General features: G+C 38.0%; 1 protein-coding gene across 5 annotated transcripts in view; it reads left to right on the plus strand.

Moving 5' to 3' along the window:
• Positions 1-13,089, plus strand: part of chd9 (chromodomain helicase DNA binding protein 9) — a 95,669-nt gene that overhangs the window by 54,157 nt on the left and 28,423 nt on the right. For all 5 annotated transcript variants that reach the window (XM_084720696.1, XM_084720704.1, XM_084720713.1 and 2 more), the window contains 10 exons: positions 3,366-3,512; positions 4,328-4,396; positions 4,876-4,931; positions 5,653-5,770; positions 6,123-6,209; positions 6,484-6,621; positions 7,954-8,075; positions 10,021-10,264; positions 12,333-12,509; positions 12,798-12,941. In XM_084720696.1, the coding sequence (XP_084576822.1) occupies positions 3,366-3,512; positions 4,328-4,396; positions 4,876-4,931; positions 5,653-5,770; positions 6,123-6,209; positions 6,484-6,621; positions 7,954-8,075; positions 10,021-10,264; positions 12,333-12,509; positions 12,798-12,941 (1,302 nt within the window). The remainder of the gene's footprint in view (positions 1-3,365; positions 3,513-4,327; positions 4,397-4,875; positions 4,932-5,652; positions 5,771-6,122; positions 6,210-6,483; positions 6,622-7,953; positions 8,076-10,020; positions 10,265-12,332; positions 12,510-12,797; positions 12,942-13,089) is intronic.

Below are 13,089 nucleotides of genomic sequence, written 5' to 3' on the forward strand. Positions count from 1 at the left end.
GTGTGGTTCACGTAGAGGTCGTGCAGTGGGTGGCTATCTCAAGCACACATTCATATCTGTGTTGATGATGGAGCCATCATCAACACAGCACACAACACAACAATAGCACCTTCGCATGCACACACCTTTGTTTTTATTTAAAAGGACGTATTGTTGCCACGGCAGCAGTGAAATTAATATCCTCCAGGATTTTTTAGTTAGTGTGATAACATAACACTTAGCAAAATTGAATTATCACATTGTGTTTTTTTTTCTATCCAGAGTAATTATAGCCATTTTCTATTTTCCACTAAGCAAAAGGTAAATTAATGATTGCTCACCTTAAGTTAAGAATTTTTTAAGCTACAAAAAATACCAAAGGGAAGGATCCAGTTCATCCTAATGAAATTCTCTAAGATGTACAGTGGACAGTAGATAAGGAGGAATTGTTTAAAAAGATATAAGGTATTTTAGAGCTGGGCAGTATATCAGTATTATATAGAAATTATGATTTGAGATTACTGAACGTAACAGAGTGTTCTAGCTGTTCTGTTATTTTCCATTACTCACTTAGTCATTATATCCACATTACTAATGATCATTCATCAAAAGTCCCATTTTGTTAATATTTTGTGAAAGCACCAATAGTCATGCTGTTTGATTTTGTCCATATCACTTTGAAGCAACAGTTATAGGGTTAAAATATGATATCTGTTATATAAAATGCTACGCAAAATCTGTTTTCAATGATGCAATGACCCAATCTAGTCTAAAATTCAGCTGTTTTACTTATCAATGTATTATCAATGTGGGATTACTTAAATTCTAATACTTCACTTGTAGATAGATCAAGTAGAATTGTTTGAAGGTCTTGTGAAGAAATCCTGTCTGTAATGATTGTATTAGGCCATAGACCTCGTTTGCCTATAAAGTTAGCCTTGGACATAAACTGACATAATTCCAAACTCAAAAATGATCATAACATTCATATACAGTGGAACATAAAAAATTTACTTTCTGGTATTGATCAATAAACCTCCTATACCCCAACAGCAATAGTATGGCTATTTTCTATGTGATCAATAATGACAGTTGAAGATGGTGACATGTGAGTGTATCTCTAGTTTTAACACAATTCTGTAGGAATGTAAGAAAATTTTAAATATCACATTAAAAATGGCTCAATAACGTACCAGACTGTGACCATATCTACTGCTATTTTGCATGGTTAATTATTTTATTTTATTTAATTATTTTTATTTTATAAAATCATTTATAAACTACTGCATTGATTTGTTTTATAATGTGTCAAATACTTAAAGCATTGATTGCCAAAGACAATGCATGTCAGTCTTTGCTCATGTTTTGGTCATGGCTAGCTACTTTTGAGAAGAAAAACAAGCACGTTCAGTTAAAGGGAAAAACACATTTTATACAAGCAAAAAATGCTGTACACATCAGATTTACTATTTTATAAAGGACATTTTTACAAGTTGTCATTTTTCTTTGTTTTTTAATATCAAGATAAATATCATGGCGTGGACTTTTTATTGTGGTAATATCGTACTGTGAGTTTTTGGTATTCTTACATTCCTGCAATTGCGTATTCGGAGTTGCTTTGGTCACTGCAGTCATGACAGATATCTGCTATGTTAAGAGCGACATGTCTGAATGAGAGGGGATGACAAGTGTCTCTGTCTCCTCCTTCGCCTCTGTCGCCCCACCACCCCTCTCTCCTTTTTGCGTCCTATCCGGACTATTGCCTATGATATAATTATGCTCGTTAAATGGTGCCCCTGGCCTTAATTAAAACAGTCTGTTGATGACTCATTTAGGATGATCCTGTGGAAGAAGTCACGGTAGCATGGCCAACAGCTACAATAGAAGCATGGCCACCTCGGGGGTTCAGCCCTATTGTCATGGCATGTGGCAGGTTTGACTTTCCAGCTTCTGGTCAGCTCGGGCTGTGGGGATGTGAGAGTATAACTCCATGGGGATATTGTACTCCACACCTAATTAACTTTGGCTCAGTGGCATTTATTCCTAATTAACTACATATTATCATTAGGAGGGGCTCGTGTATTGATGCAGGATACAGCAGCCCACGCATATGATAATTATAAAGGCTTGACAGGAAGGAAAAGAGAGGAGCTGGATTTTAAAGCGCTCTTGTTTTGTGTGCAGGATTTTTTCAGACTTACAGAGCATCATATTTTCCTGAATTTATTTGTGGGTTTATTGAAATTTAGGTCGTTTATGGGTTATATTTTCTTCATGGCCATCATGAGGATGGAGAACCCATATTATACTTGTCAACATCTTTTTCAATAATGGTTTGACTGTTAAATGTTTTTGTGATTCGTGTTTAGATGTTCTGTGATATTGGAGAAAATATATTTGAATGTAGATAGGATATCACCTTAATGTTTAATCAATAGTAATGACCACTGTGTGAGCATAGTTACTTGGATTTACATTAACAACAGATGTGAAAGAGCAAGATAATTTAGCTTAGCTAAGCAGGGAGGGAGCCTCACACTCAGAGCCTTGATTTAGAGTGTGTATGTTTGGTGTGTACTGTGTGGTTTTTGGCTGGGCCGTAGCAAAGTGGGGCCAGCCCCATAAACACAAAAATGAAGTTAGACCATTGGTCGGTCGAGTGTTGGAGTTTCCCAATTGGCTGTCGCTCTTTCAGAATGAACAGGCCCGGACAGTCCTCAGTTAAGTCCTCAAGAGGCTTTTACAGCGATACACGGACACTACTCAAATCCACTTTATAGTCTACAGCTGAAACAATTTGTTGATTGTTCAATTAGTTGTCAACTATTAAACTGATCTGCAGCTATTTCGGAAATCAGTTACTTATCTTGAATCATTTTATTAGGAAAAATATCTGATACAAGTTATTTACAGATGTCTTCTTGGGCTTTGGAAAACACTGATTAACATTTTTCACCATTTTCTGACATTTTATGGACCAAACAACTAATTGATTAATATAGAAAATAATCAACACATTAATAAATAATGAAAAAATTATCCTATTACAGACTAATGTTATCTGTGTAACAATTTGGCCACAATTTAGCACATAAATCACACACGGTCTAGCCATATACAGGATTTTTATCTAGACTTGTTCAGTGTGGTTTACTGCTGAGCTCTGGTAGCTTCAGTGGTAAAGTAGTGACACTGATGCTTATTTACTCAGTACAGCCATTTGTTCAGGTAGGAAATGGAAAATAAATAAATGTATGTAATTCTTGGATATTCTCTGGTGAGTTTCTTTTTATAAGGTTTTAATTTTTCAGTTGTGAAATTTATCTATGAAGTAATCTGTGAATATTTTTGTAATTGTGCTTTTCCATCTCGTCTTGCTTTTCTAGAAGAGGCGATCTAATCGCCAGGTGAAGAGAAAGAAATACGCTGAAGAGCTGGAGGCTAGGTTGTCAGATGATGAAGTCAAGGTTATTGTCAAAGCCAAGAAAACCAACCCTGCAGCACCCAAGGAGCCTGCTGTTCAACTCTTTGTTGTAAGTAGTTCTGCCTACAACTCCATCGTAGCTAAGAAGTTGATTGTAAATTCATTTATTTTTTAGAATAACAGAGAGCAGATTAGAGCCAAATTGTTTTTATTACATGACAGTTATTTAAATTACAGACAGCAATCCAATCAAAGGATTGTTTTGTTTTTTTGTGGCGGTGTGCACACAAATATTGTTGAGAAGATCGTGTTATTTATGTACTGAAAAACAAAAGCACATTTTGTAAAAGGACAACAACACTTCATGCTCAGTGAAGTGCAGCACAGCCTGTTCTTTTCACCACCACACTGTGACGTACTAGCCAGGACCCCTGCAGTATGCCTGTACGTAGAGGGAAGATACATATTCAGTGCCCATTTTTAATAATTTAGAGCAGAGCAGAGAAATCAGGAGGGGGGTATAATGACGACAACTCTGCTCAAAAACGTGTGAATACAAATATATTTCCCACAGGTTGCACCATTGTCTGAATCAGTAACTTCTTCAGTTGCTCTGCACAGGTGGATTAGCAACAACAACTCAGTTTATTTGTTATACAGAATCACAAATTTGCCAGAGGGCTTTATAGTCCTACAAAATACAACAGCCTCTAACCTTAGGATCACAAAAAAAACCTCAGGAATAGCAGAATTGTGTGCAGACTGTGCAATTTAGATTTTTTTTTTTTATTACACTGTAGTCATACACTATTGTGTGTGTTCTTTTCTATTGTGAAGTGTCCTGATGCATATGCAGATTTCTGTTGTGGGAGAATATGAAGTAACACTTGACATTAAATGTTTCATGTCCACATTTATTCATAGGAAAATCCCAGTGAAGAGGATGCTGCTGTTGTTGACAAAATCATGTCCTCTCATATTGTCAAGAAGGAGGTAATGATTTGTTTTTTTTCTGCTTTTTAGTGATTGTAATAGCTCCAGTACTACCGCAATAATGAGATCTGAAGTATTTATCACCACAAATATTTTTTAAAAGCATATTTTTTCGACACTTTGTTTATAGATACATTTCCTATTTAACAGACAAAATAACATAAGCTATCATCTCAAGGTACAAATATGCAAAAAAAAAAGAATACTGGAAAGAAACAAAAGACAAAATCAACAACTTTATCAGAAACAGACAGATCCCCCGCCAAAAAAAGCGTTTATCATGGTGTATTTTAGCATATATTGGACAGACTACCTGTTATTATTTTGATTTGTGTCTTTTGTCAAAATCTTAAACATGGTCCTAAATAATACTAATTTATGATATAACTTAATGCAGCTAGTAAACAAATAAAAGGTGACCTTGATTTGCAGTTTGTCTGTAATTGTGTATCATTGTGTTATTTTACATCTCTCTGCAGGTCTCTCCGGGAGTGATGATTGAAGTGGAGGAGTTTTATGTAAAATACAAAAACTAGTAAGTTCATTGTTCATTGTAGTCTCTTTGTGGTTAGCATATGAATTATGAATTATGAATGACATGGTAACGGAAATATTAGAAAGAATATTGTATGATTATTTGTGTGTATTATATCTGTAATCATCTCAGTTTAAGTAAGTGTGTGATCTGTTTATAGATACCGTCTCAGACACTACTGTTTCCTTAATTATAACAAAAAATTCAACAACAAAAATTAGATAAAAATAGAAAACAGATGTCCTGAAGGCTTTGTGAAAGGATGCTGAATAAGAAGTATGTGATTACACAAGCATACACACATCTCTGGCATCCATGGGACAGCTTTCAGTATTACCATTGCCCTGTTATCATCATATTTTGCAACAGTGATTTAATCTCTCTTCTATGAACTCAGGGGCATGATTTAAAATTCCAGAGAAATAATTTCTTTTCACTTGACTGATAATCTGTCAACAGCCAGCTCACGTTTGTTATGTTTTCAAATACAAAAATTAATGTTGCGTTTTACATTTTTATAAAGCAAATATGACTGTGGAGGCTGACTTTTTGAATAGCTTGTGTGTAAGTAACTTTTCTGTGACCACATCTGCAGTATGTGATCACACCTTGTGGCCTCAGCGGTTACCCCAGATGCTGTTAAGAAGGTGTTTTTCAGGGTTTCTCACCTTTGTCTGAATGTGTGTTTGTGTGTGTGTGTCTGTGTGTGTGCGGGTGTCAGCTCCTACCTACACTGTGAGTGGGCCACAGAGCAGCAGCTGGAGAAGGACAAGAGGATTCAGCAGAAGATCAAACGTTTCAAGATGAAACAAGCACAGAGGGCACTCTTCTTTGCAGATGTAAGGCTGTGTGGTTGTCTGTGGACCCCCTGTATACTGTCATTATGTGTATACACATATTTGGGCATTTGGTGTGAGCAGGTGTATGTTTTCACAATTTGGCACCTCTTAGGATATGCATGTGTAGTGCACATGAATATAGATATTGTGGGTGTTGATGTGTAATTTACTTTCTGTGCTTTGTTTGTGTAGGCACACACATCTGTGTGCATATATTTGAATCTCTTTACTCGCTCAGTTGATACAGCCGCGATGCTTATCTCAGATTCCAGATGGTGAGTGGGCACTTAGGTTTATTCTCTCCTCTTCTCTCTCTTTCTTTGCCTCTTGTCGTTTTTCCCATCTCTCTTAGATGGAAGAGGAGCCCTTTAACCCTGACTATGTAGAGGTAGACCGAGTGCTGGAGGTGTCATATTGTGAGGACAAAGACACAGGAGAGGTAAAGTGAATCCTTTTTCATTTGTTAATCATATCCATGCGCAGCGTGCGTGTGTTTATTTGTGTCTACGTGCCTGAGCATGCTTTACTCTTTTTCATTTTTTTGTGGTTTTTGTTCCGTTCAGTATATTCTCCACTCCAGTGATGTCTTTGTATCACAGAAGTGCCCAAGGCCATCCTAATGGGCTTCCTTGCAGCCTTTGTTAATATTATAAAAGCAGAGCTTGGCCTCGCTCGAGTCTTTTGCGGTGCTAATTCTCCTCTGCCTACTGTAGGAGGTGGTGTACTACCTGGTGAAGTGGTGCTCTCTGCCTTACGAGGACAGCACCTGGGAGCTAAAGGACGACGTGGATCAGAGCAAGATTGAAGAGTTTGAGCAGCTGCAGGCAGTCAAGCCAGACTCGCGCAGGGTGGTGAGCCATGCCCACTGACATTCCTCACTTATCACTACATTTCCATTCTCTTCTCACTGTCATACTGTATATGTATTTGTTTTCTTTTGTTGCTGGCATTTTGAGGTGCTAATAAGGGAGTTCCCCCCTTTTTCCAAAAATTCTGTTTGTTTTGAATTGTGCAGATGTATCGTAGTAGAATCGTTGTTGAGAATGTGTTTACACTACACCTAGTTAACATATTGTACAGTGAAACTAATGGGCCTCATTAGCCGAGTGCTGTTTAAAAAAAAAGAAAAAGAGAACACACACAGCAGATTCAGCAAACTTCAGAGACTCAAACACCTGCTGTCAGTCATTCAAGAGCAGTGAAATATGTCTCTGCTGTAAAAGTAAAAATATTACTTTGTTTTTATCAGAGGAGGTTCTCTTGCTAAGACTTAATTGGTAAACGCCCATTAGAGCTAAAACATAGGAGGGAGCCATGTTTTTAACTGTAACTCAAAGGTTCAGTGCTATGAAGCAAAAACCATAGTTATTTTTAAAGTTTAGTAAATCAGACTAAACACAGATAGGTCTTGTACTTTTTACAGTCCTTGAAGTGTGATTTGAAGATTTTTTTTATGCCTCTGCGCCTCCAACAGCCAGAGAAAGCTGGCTCAAATGTCTGCTTGGACTCAAAAATGGTCTGATTAGATTTTGGTCAAGATCACTGTGACCTCACAAAACATGTTTATGGCCATAACTTTAATTATAAATTCATACACTAATTATTACAAACATTCAAACACATATCTAAAAGGATAAAATGATGAGGTGATGACAGTTTATATCTAAAAAGGTCAAAGGTCAGCATCACTGTGACATCATGTTCAACTTTCTATCAGTCCTCTGTATCCCTCTGTAAAAAAATGACTCTATATGAAGGCAGCATGTTCCTCACTGAAAATTATTCACTGGACTCATACATGTCAAAATAGTGATACTTTTGATTTGACCAAAAATACACTCAATATATTTTATTAACTTCTTTCACAATCTTCACTACAAACTGCAACTTGATGGTTTGGCGGAGGCGTACAACCACAAGGCAGTAATTCTGGTTTCAGGTTTTCTTTCCTCTTGTCATATTCACCTCCCTGTCCACCAGGAAAGTTCACATGTTGCTGCATATCTGTTCTTTCGACTGTAGGTTCACAGTGTCAATACAAATGCAGATGCTTATGACTGTTTGACTACTGTTTGATGGGAGTTGTTCCTGAAAAGTTTCAGTTGCTGTTTTCTGTATTTTCTGTACTAAATTCAGCTAAAATGTAAATGTAAGAGTTCAAAACACCAAAATCTGTCACTTAGGAGCGGCCCCCCGCCAATCTGTGGAAGAAGAGGGAGCAGTCGAGGGAATACAGGAATGGCAACAGCCTCAGGGACTACCAGCTAGAGGGGGTGAACTGGCTCCTCTTCAACTGGTACAACAGGTCAGTTTTAAATACTCTATATGCATACATGCACACACCTACAGCCTATTCACAGCCACTGGTGTAAAAGTGTTATTGTGGGTTATCTGACGAATATCTGCAACCCTAGTTTGACCAGGTTTTTGTGGGTGTGGAAGTTAAAATGAGAGTTAAAGATGAAAACTCCAGCACACTGTCTGGTTTTTCAAGTAAATTTAGTAACATCCCAGTCATGAACCACACACAATATATAGAGCTCTTGGTGGCTATATTTATATATTATAAATCTGGACCGTGATCAAATTTGATACCAGTATTCTATAAATGAAATCTTCTATAATTGAACAAAACAAGATTGAACTTATATTGCACCTAGATAATAAACTGCTATCCAGTTCAGTAAATACAATATAATACAGTAAGGGGAAATAATGCAATAAATATTTCAATCACAATGTCATAGATTATTACAGTATCCCTTTCAAGCAAATGCCTTGGGACACGGACATGCTGCCACTGTGCATAGATAAGATGGCCTAAATAGCTTCAGCACACTTCTCTACCGGAAAGACAGATAGCAGATTTAGCATATGTCTTACTCAACTCAAGCAAAATGATGTCTCTTTATATACTATATTTGCTTGTAAAGCTTCTGTAATCCCATGATGATAGTATACTACAGTATATTTATTGATTCAGAGATTTCACGTAGGCATTTTGTATTTCAAGAGGAATCCTCTGGGTGCATTGAGACTGCAGATAATGAATAATGAATCACTTTTCCTGTTGTGTGTGAGTGTGTGGACCACGCTGTGATTTGGCTGTATTCACATTATTTGGTTGGGCCTTCGAGGAGAGTCAAATTTCCTGTCAGGGTGCACACTGCTGCAACAACAATTGCTTTTCTTCGCCCACGATCACAAAAAGAAGCGCTGCACAGTACATCCGGAGTACATGGTGTCAGTGTGCTTACCATTAACCCTGGGAATTGGCTTTATGTGTGAGCATGCAGGATTTTGTGTATGCCTACGCACAGAGATTCATCAAAAGTAGAGAGCTGCTTAAGAGGCCAGTGGGAATATGTGCACGTTGCAATTAGCATCAAGACATAATACCCCCACCCACTGGACAGCTGAATAAATGGTTTGCTGGAGTACACCACGCAGCAGAGCAGTTGCATTTGCCATTATGTTGTATCTCATCGCTTTGGTCTGTTATTACTGCTGATGATGTCGTTTTCTCCTCCATTGTTCTTTCAGTATCATGGGATCTTTGCATTTTCCTCATCTCTCCCTTTCCTCTTCTTCTATTTCTCCATTATTTTTATCCCAACACACTTTTTTTGTTTACTTTGAACCTGTACAAGAATTGTTACATGCAATAGAAATAGAGCTGCAACAACTGATCAGTTAATTGATTTGTAGATCAACAGACAATTAATTGGCAACTATTTTGTTGATGGATTAATCATTTCAGTCATTTGTCAAGCAAAAATGTCAAACATTTACTTAGCAAAGATTCTTCAGTGTGGGGATTTGCTGCTTGTCCTGGTCATTTTTGACAATAAGTGTCTTTGCAATTTGAAGATGTCACTTTGGACTCTAGGTTTTCACTTTTTTGACAATTATACATTAAATGATTAATTGTGAAAATATCCAGCTGATTAATCAGTAATGAAAATAATTATTAGTTGCAGCCCTAGACAGAAATGTTCACCACTTTGTGTTGGTGATATGGAGAGATAATACTTCATGCAGCAATATAGTCAAACCTCAAAAATCCACATCCCCACACACACTGTTCGCTGCACACATCAGGGATATAATCTTTACATTTTCACACAGGTGCTGTTGATTTATAAAATGGTTCATCACATTTTGTCTTTGCTTTCTTCTGCTGTCTTTGCCCCATCCCAATTCTTACCCCACTTTTTGCTCTTCTAACCCTTGTTATTTGAACATGGCAGACGAAACTGCATCCTGGCAGATGAAATGGGCCTGGGAAAGACCATCCAGTCAATCACATTCCTAGAGGAGATCCATCGTGTGGGCATTAAAGGGCCATTTCTCATTATAGCCCCCCTCTCCACCATTGCCAATTGGGAGCGTGAGTTCCGTACTTGGACCCATCTGAATGTTATCGTCTACCATGGAAGCATGGTCAGCCGGCAGATGCTCCAACAGTATGAGATGTATTTCAGGGATGCACAGGTAAATGGCGAAGAAGCACGCAGAGATATTTTTTTCTTTAATTTTTACTGGAAATGTTTGTAATCAAAATGTTAAAAATAAAAGTAATTGGTAGTATAAATACATATGTTGTAGTCCCACAAAATCATCACTTGCTGTGTGTTACATATCGTCCTCAGTATGTTATTCTTTTAGAAAATCAAATCAAATACCAATAGAAAACTTTGTACCCTTTGATTTATTGGAAAGATTTAATTTTGAGACACATGCCTCTCTGTAGCCAGTGAATTTCTATCATTCCATCATGTCAGCTCTACAATTAATAGCTTCTTCTATCAATTTCAAATAAGTGTTCAAAGCTACAACAAAGTTTACAGCCCTGTTAGTGGCCCCTAGTGAATGCATTGAGGATCAATATACATTTACATGCATTGCAAACACCTTCTGTACCTTATAAACATTTTAGGTTTTCAGATGTAGTTATAGCAGTGCAGCCATTGCTGTTTCCTTTCTAGCTGGGCATGACTCAGTCATGGATACACAGTCGGGCATCCAGTTTGTCTCACATACTTAACGTAAAATGGAATATTGAGGATTGAGAGGCCTTTTAGTTCATCCTGACATACCTAATTTTCCCCTTTTAGAGAAAGACAAGTGGATAGCAACATTGCTGGGCTTACCTTCAGACTGGAAAGCAGTGGTTCACTTCGATTAAAATAATCACAGTGCTTTTCAGAAAACAGCAGCAATATGAAGTCCTGTGAGTAATCTAATGATATGTTTGAAAACAGGATACAACAATAGGAGTCGGATATTGAAAAGCCAAGCAGAGCGTGATTACCATGTGTAACACAAAGCCAAGATACACTGGCACTCTGGAAGCAATGCAGCAAACTCACCTAACACAGTGTTTCAGAGGCACCTGTAAAAGAAAATAAAGCAGGCAGCAGTTACAGGATAATGAATGACAAACGTTTTCTATAAAGAAAGGTATGTGTCAATGTTATGTGTGGAAGACATGGTGGAAAATATATTATTCTTTTTGACTTTGTTTCATTCAAAATGTTATACAAAGCATCTTCTATACATTTAAATAGCTAAAGCTTTTAGGTCGTGTGACAGAAATTTAAAAAAACTGAAGAAAACTTGTCATAATTTGAGATGAAGTCGAACTTTTCATGTAGCCAATGATTGCGTGCTGGGCATGAGAATATTTTTATGAATAAGCAGTTCATAGTACTAACATAGCATGTAACAAGATTCAAAGAAGGGCACGTGCCCAACAGTAAGTGGGTTGCTAGGTAGTTAGTGAGCCTTGGGCTGCTGCTTTCTGTGGTTGGCAGGCCATGTGATGTGTCACAACAGGCAGTTAGTAGCTCTTAGTATTCAGAAGAACCGTAGGAGGAATTAAAGCGAGCGAGAGCAGAACAGAGCGGAGCCGCCACTAGGCTGTCTCCCAGGCAGCCTGTGATGTCATAGCAGCCCCCAAGGGGAGCTCTCTGTCAGCGCTGCTCAGGCATATCAGAGAGAGAGGCTCCTCTACAGCAGTCTGTTGGCTGGGCCGGCTGTGGGAGGGGGTTACTGGATAACTGAGTATCCCTTGAGGACTGTTGTCAAGGCAATAGATACAAATGATGAGGCGGGCTGAAGCTAAGCCTCCCCAGACAGACAAACAAACAAATAAACAAACGGCATAAAGACTCACCAGCGGGTGTGCACTCATGTCCTGGTTACACTGTACATAGCTTCCCCACCAAGTGTGTTTTGAGATTGTCGTTGAAATCAAAAAATAAAGGAAGCCATGTGTTTGCTGTCAACAGTATGAGGCTGCAAATTTAGTAGGTTTCTGCTGTAAACAGGTAAAAAGAGCAACTCCAAGAGGTGCAATGAAGAAATATGCATGTAAGAATGTGTTCACAGGATCTTCTGTCGTTCATACTCACTTTATTCTCTTAGAAAACAGGTTAGCACTTGAAAGAACAGACGGTTTCTTTTCCATGAAAACACAAATGTTAAAATTGTTTGATAAATGCTTTTTAAACGATTTTGCTAAATATTTATTCTGCATCTCTGCCCTTTTTGTCTGAAGGGCCGTGTGATACGAGGTGCCTACAGGTTCCAGGCTGTTATCACCACGTTTGAGATGATCCTGGGAGGCTGTCCTGAACTCAACGCCATAGAGTGGCGCTGTGTTATCATCGATGAGGCCCACCGCCTCAAGAACAAGAACTGCAAGCTGCTAGAGGGCTTCAAGCTCATGAACCTGGTACATATACCACCAACTTACAGAGACATACAGAAACGGCTCATTTCAGATGTGTGCAGTGTTAAAGCTGCACTGTTTGCTTTAAAAGCAAATTCAACCTATATGCAATGCATAGTTCAAAACATTCTGTTGTTCTCCACGGTATGTCAGAATACCATGAAATAAAATGTTAGACAGCATCCTTATTAAAGCAATCATTTTAAACAGTTTGATGTGGGAGCACTTTTGACAAATGAGATTCAATGTAAGTACTAAAGCACTCTCCTCGTGCCTCTTGTCCTCTTTCAGGAGCACAAGGTCCTGCTGACGGGCACTCCTCTGCAGAACACGGTGGAAGAGCTCTTCAGCCTCCTTCACTTCCTGGAACCAGCTCGCTTCCCCTCAGAAAACACATTTATGCAGGAGTTTGGAGACCTCAAGACTGAGGAGCAGGTGAGTTTGCATATACATAGAGAATATGACATTATGACATTTTTATATTTTACAAATATTCTGAATTGATAATACACAATACATGCCAGAGCAACCATATCATACAATCAAGAAACAATGTTATTTGAGCTTTTGATTGTTTTTTGTG

The sequence above is a fragment of the Lutjanus erythropterus genome, chromosome 1 (assembly GCF_056507025.1).
Source record: "Lutjanus erythropterus isolate fLutEry1 chromosome 1, fLutEry1.hap2, whole genome shotgun sequence".
Classification (NCBI taxonomy): domain Eukaryota; kingdom Metazoa; phylum Chordata; class Actinopteri; order Lutjaniformes; family Lutjanidae; genus Lutjanus; species Lutjanus erythropterus.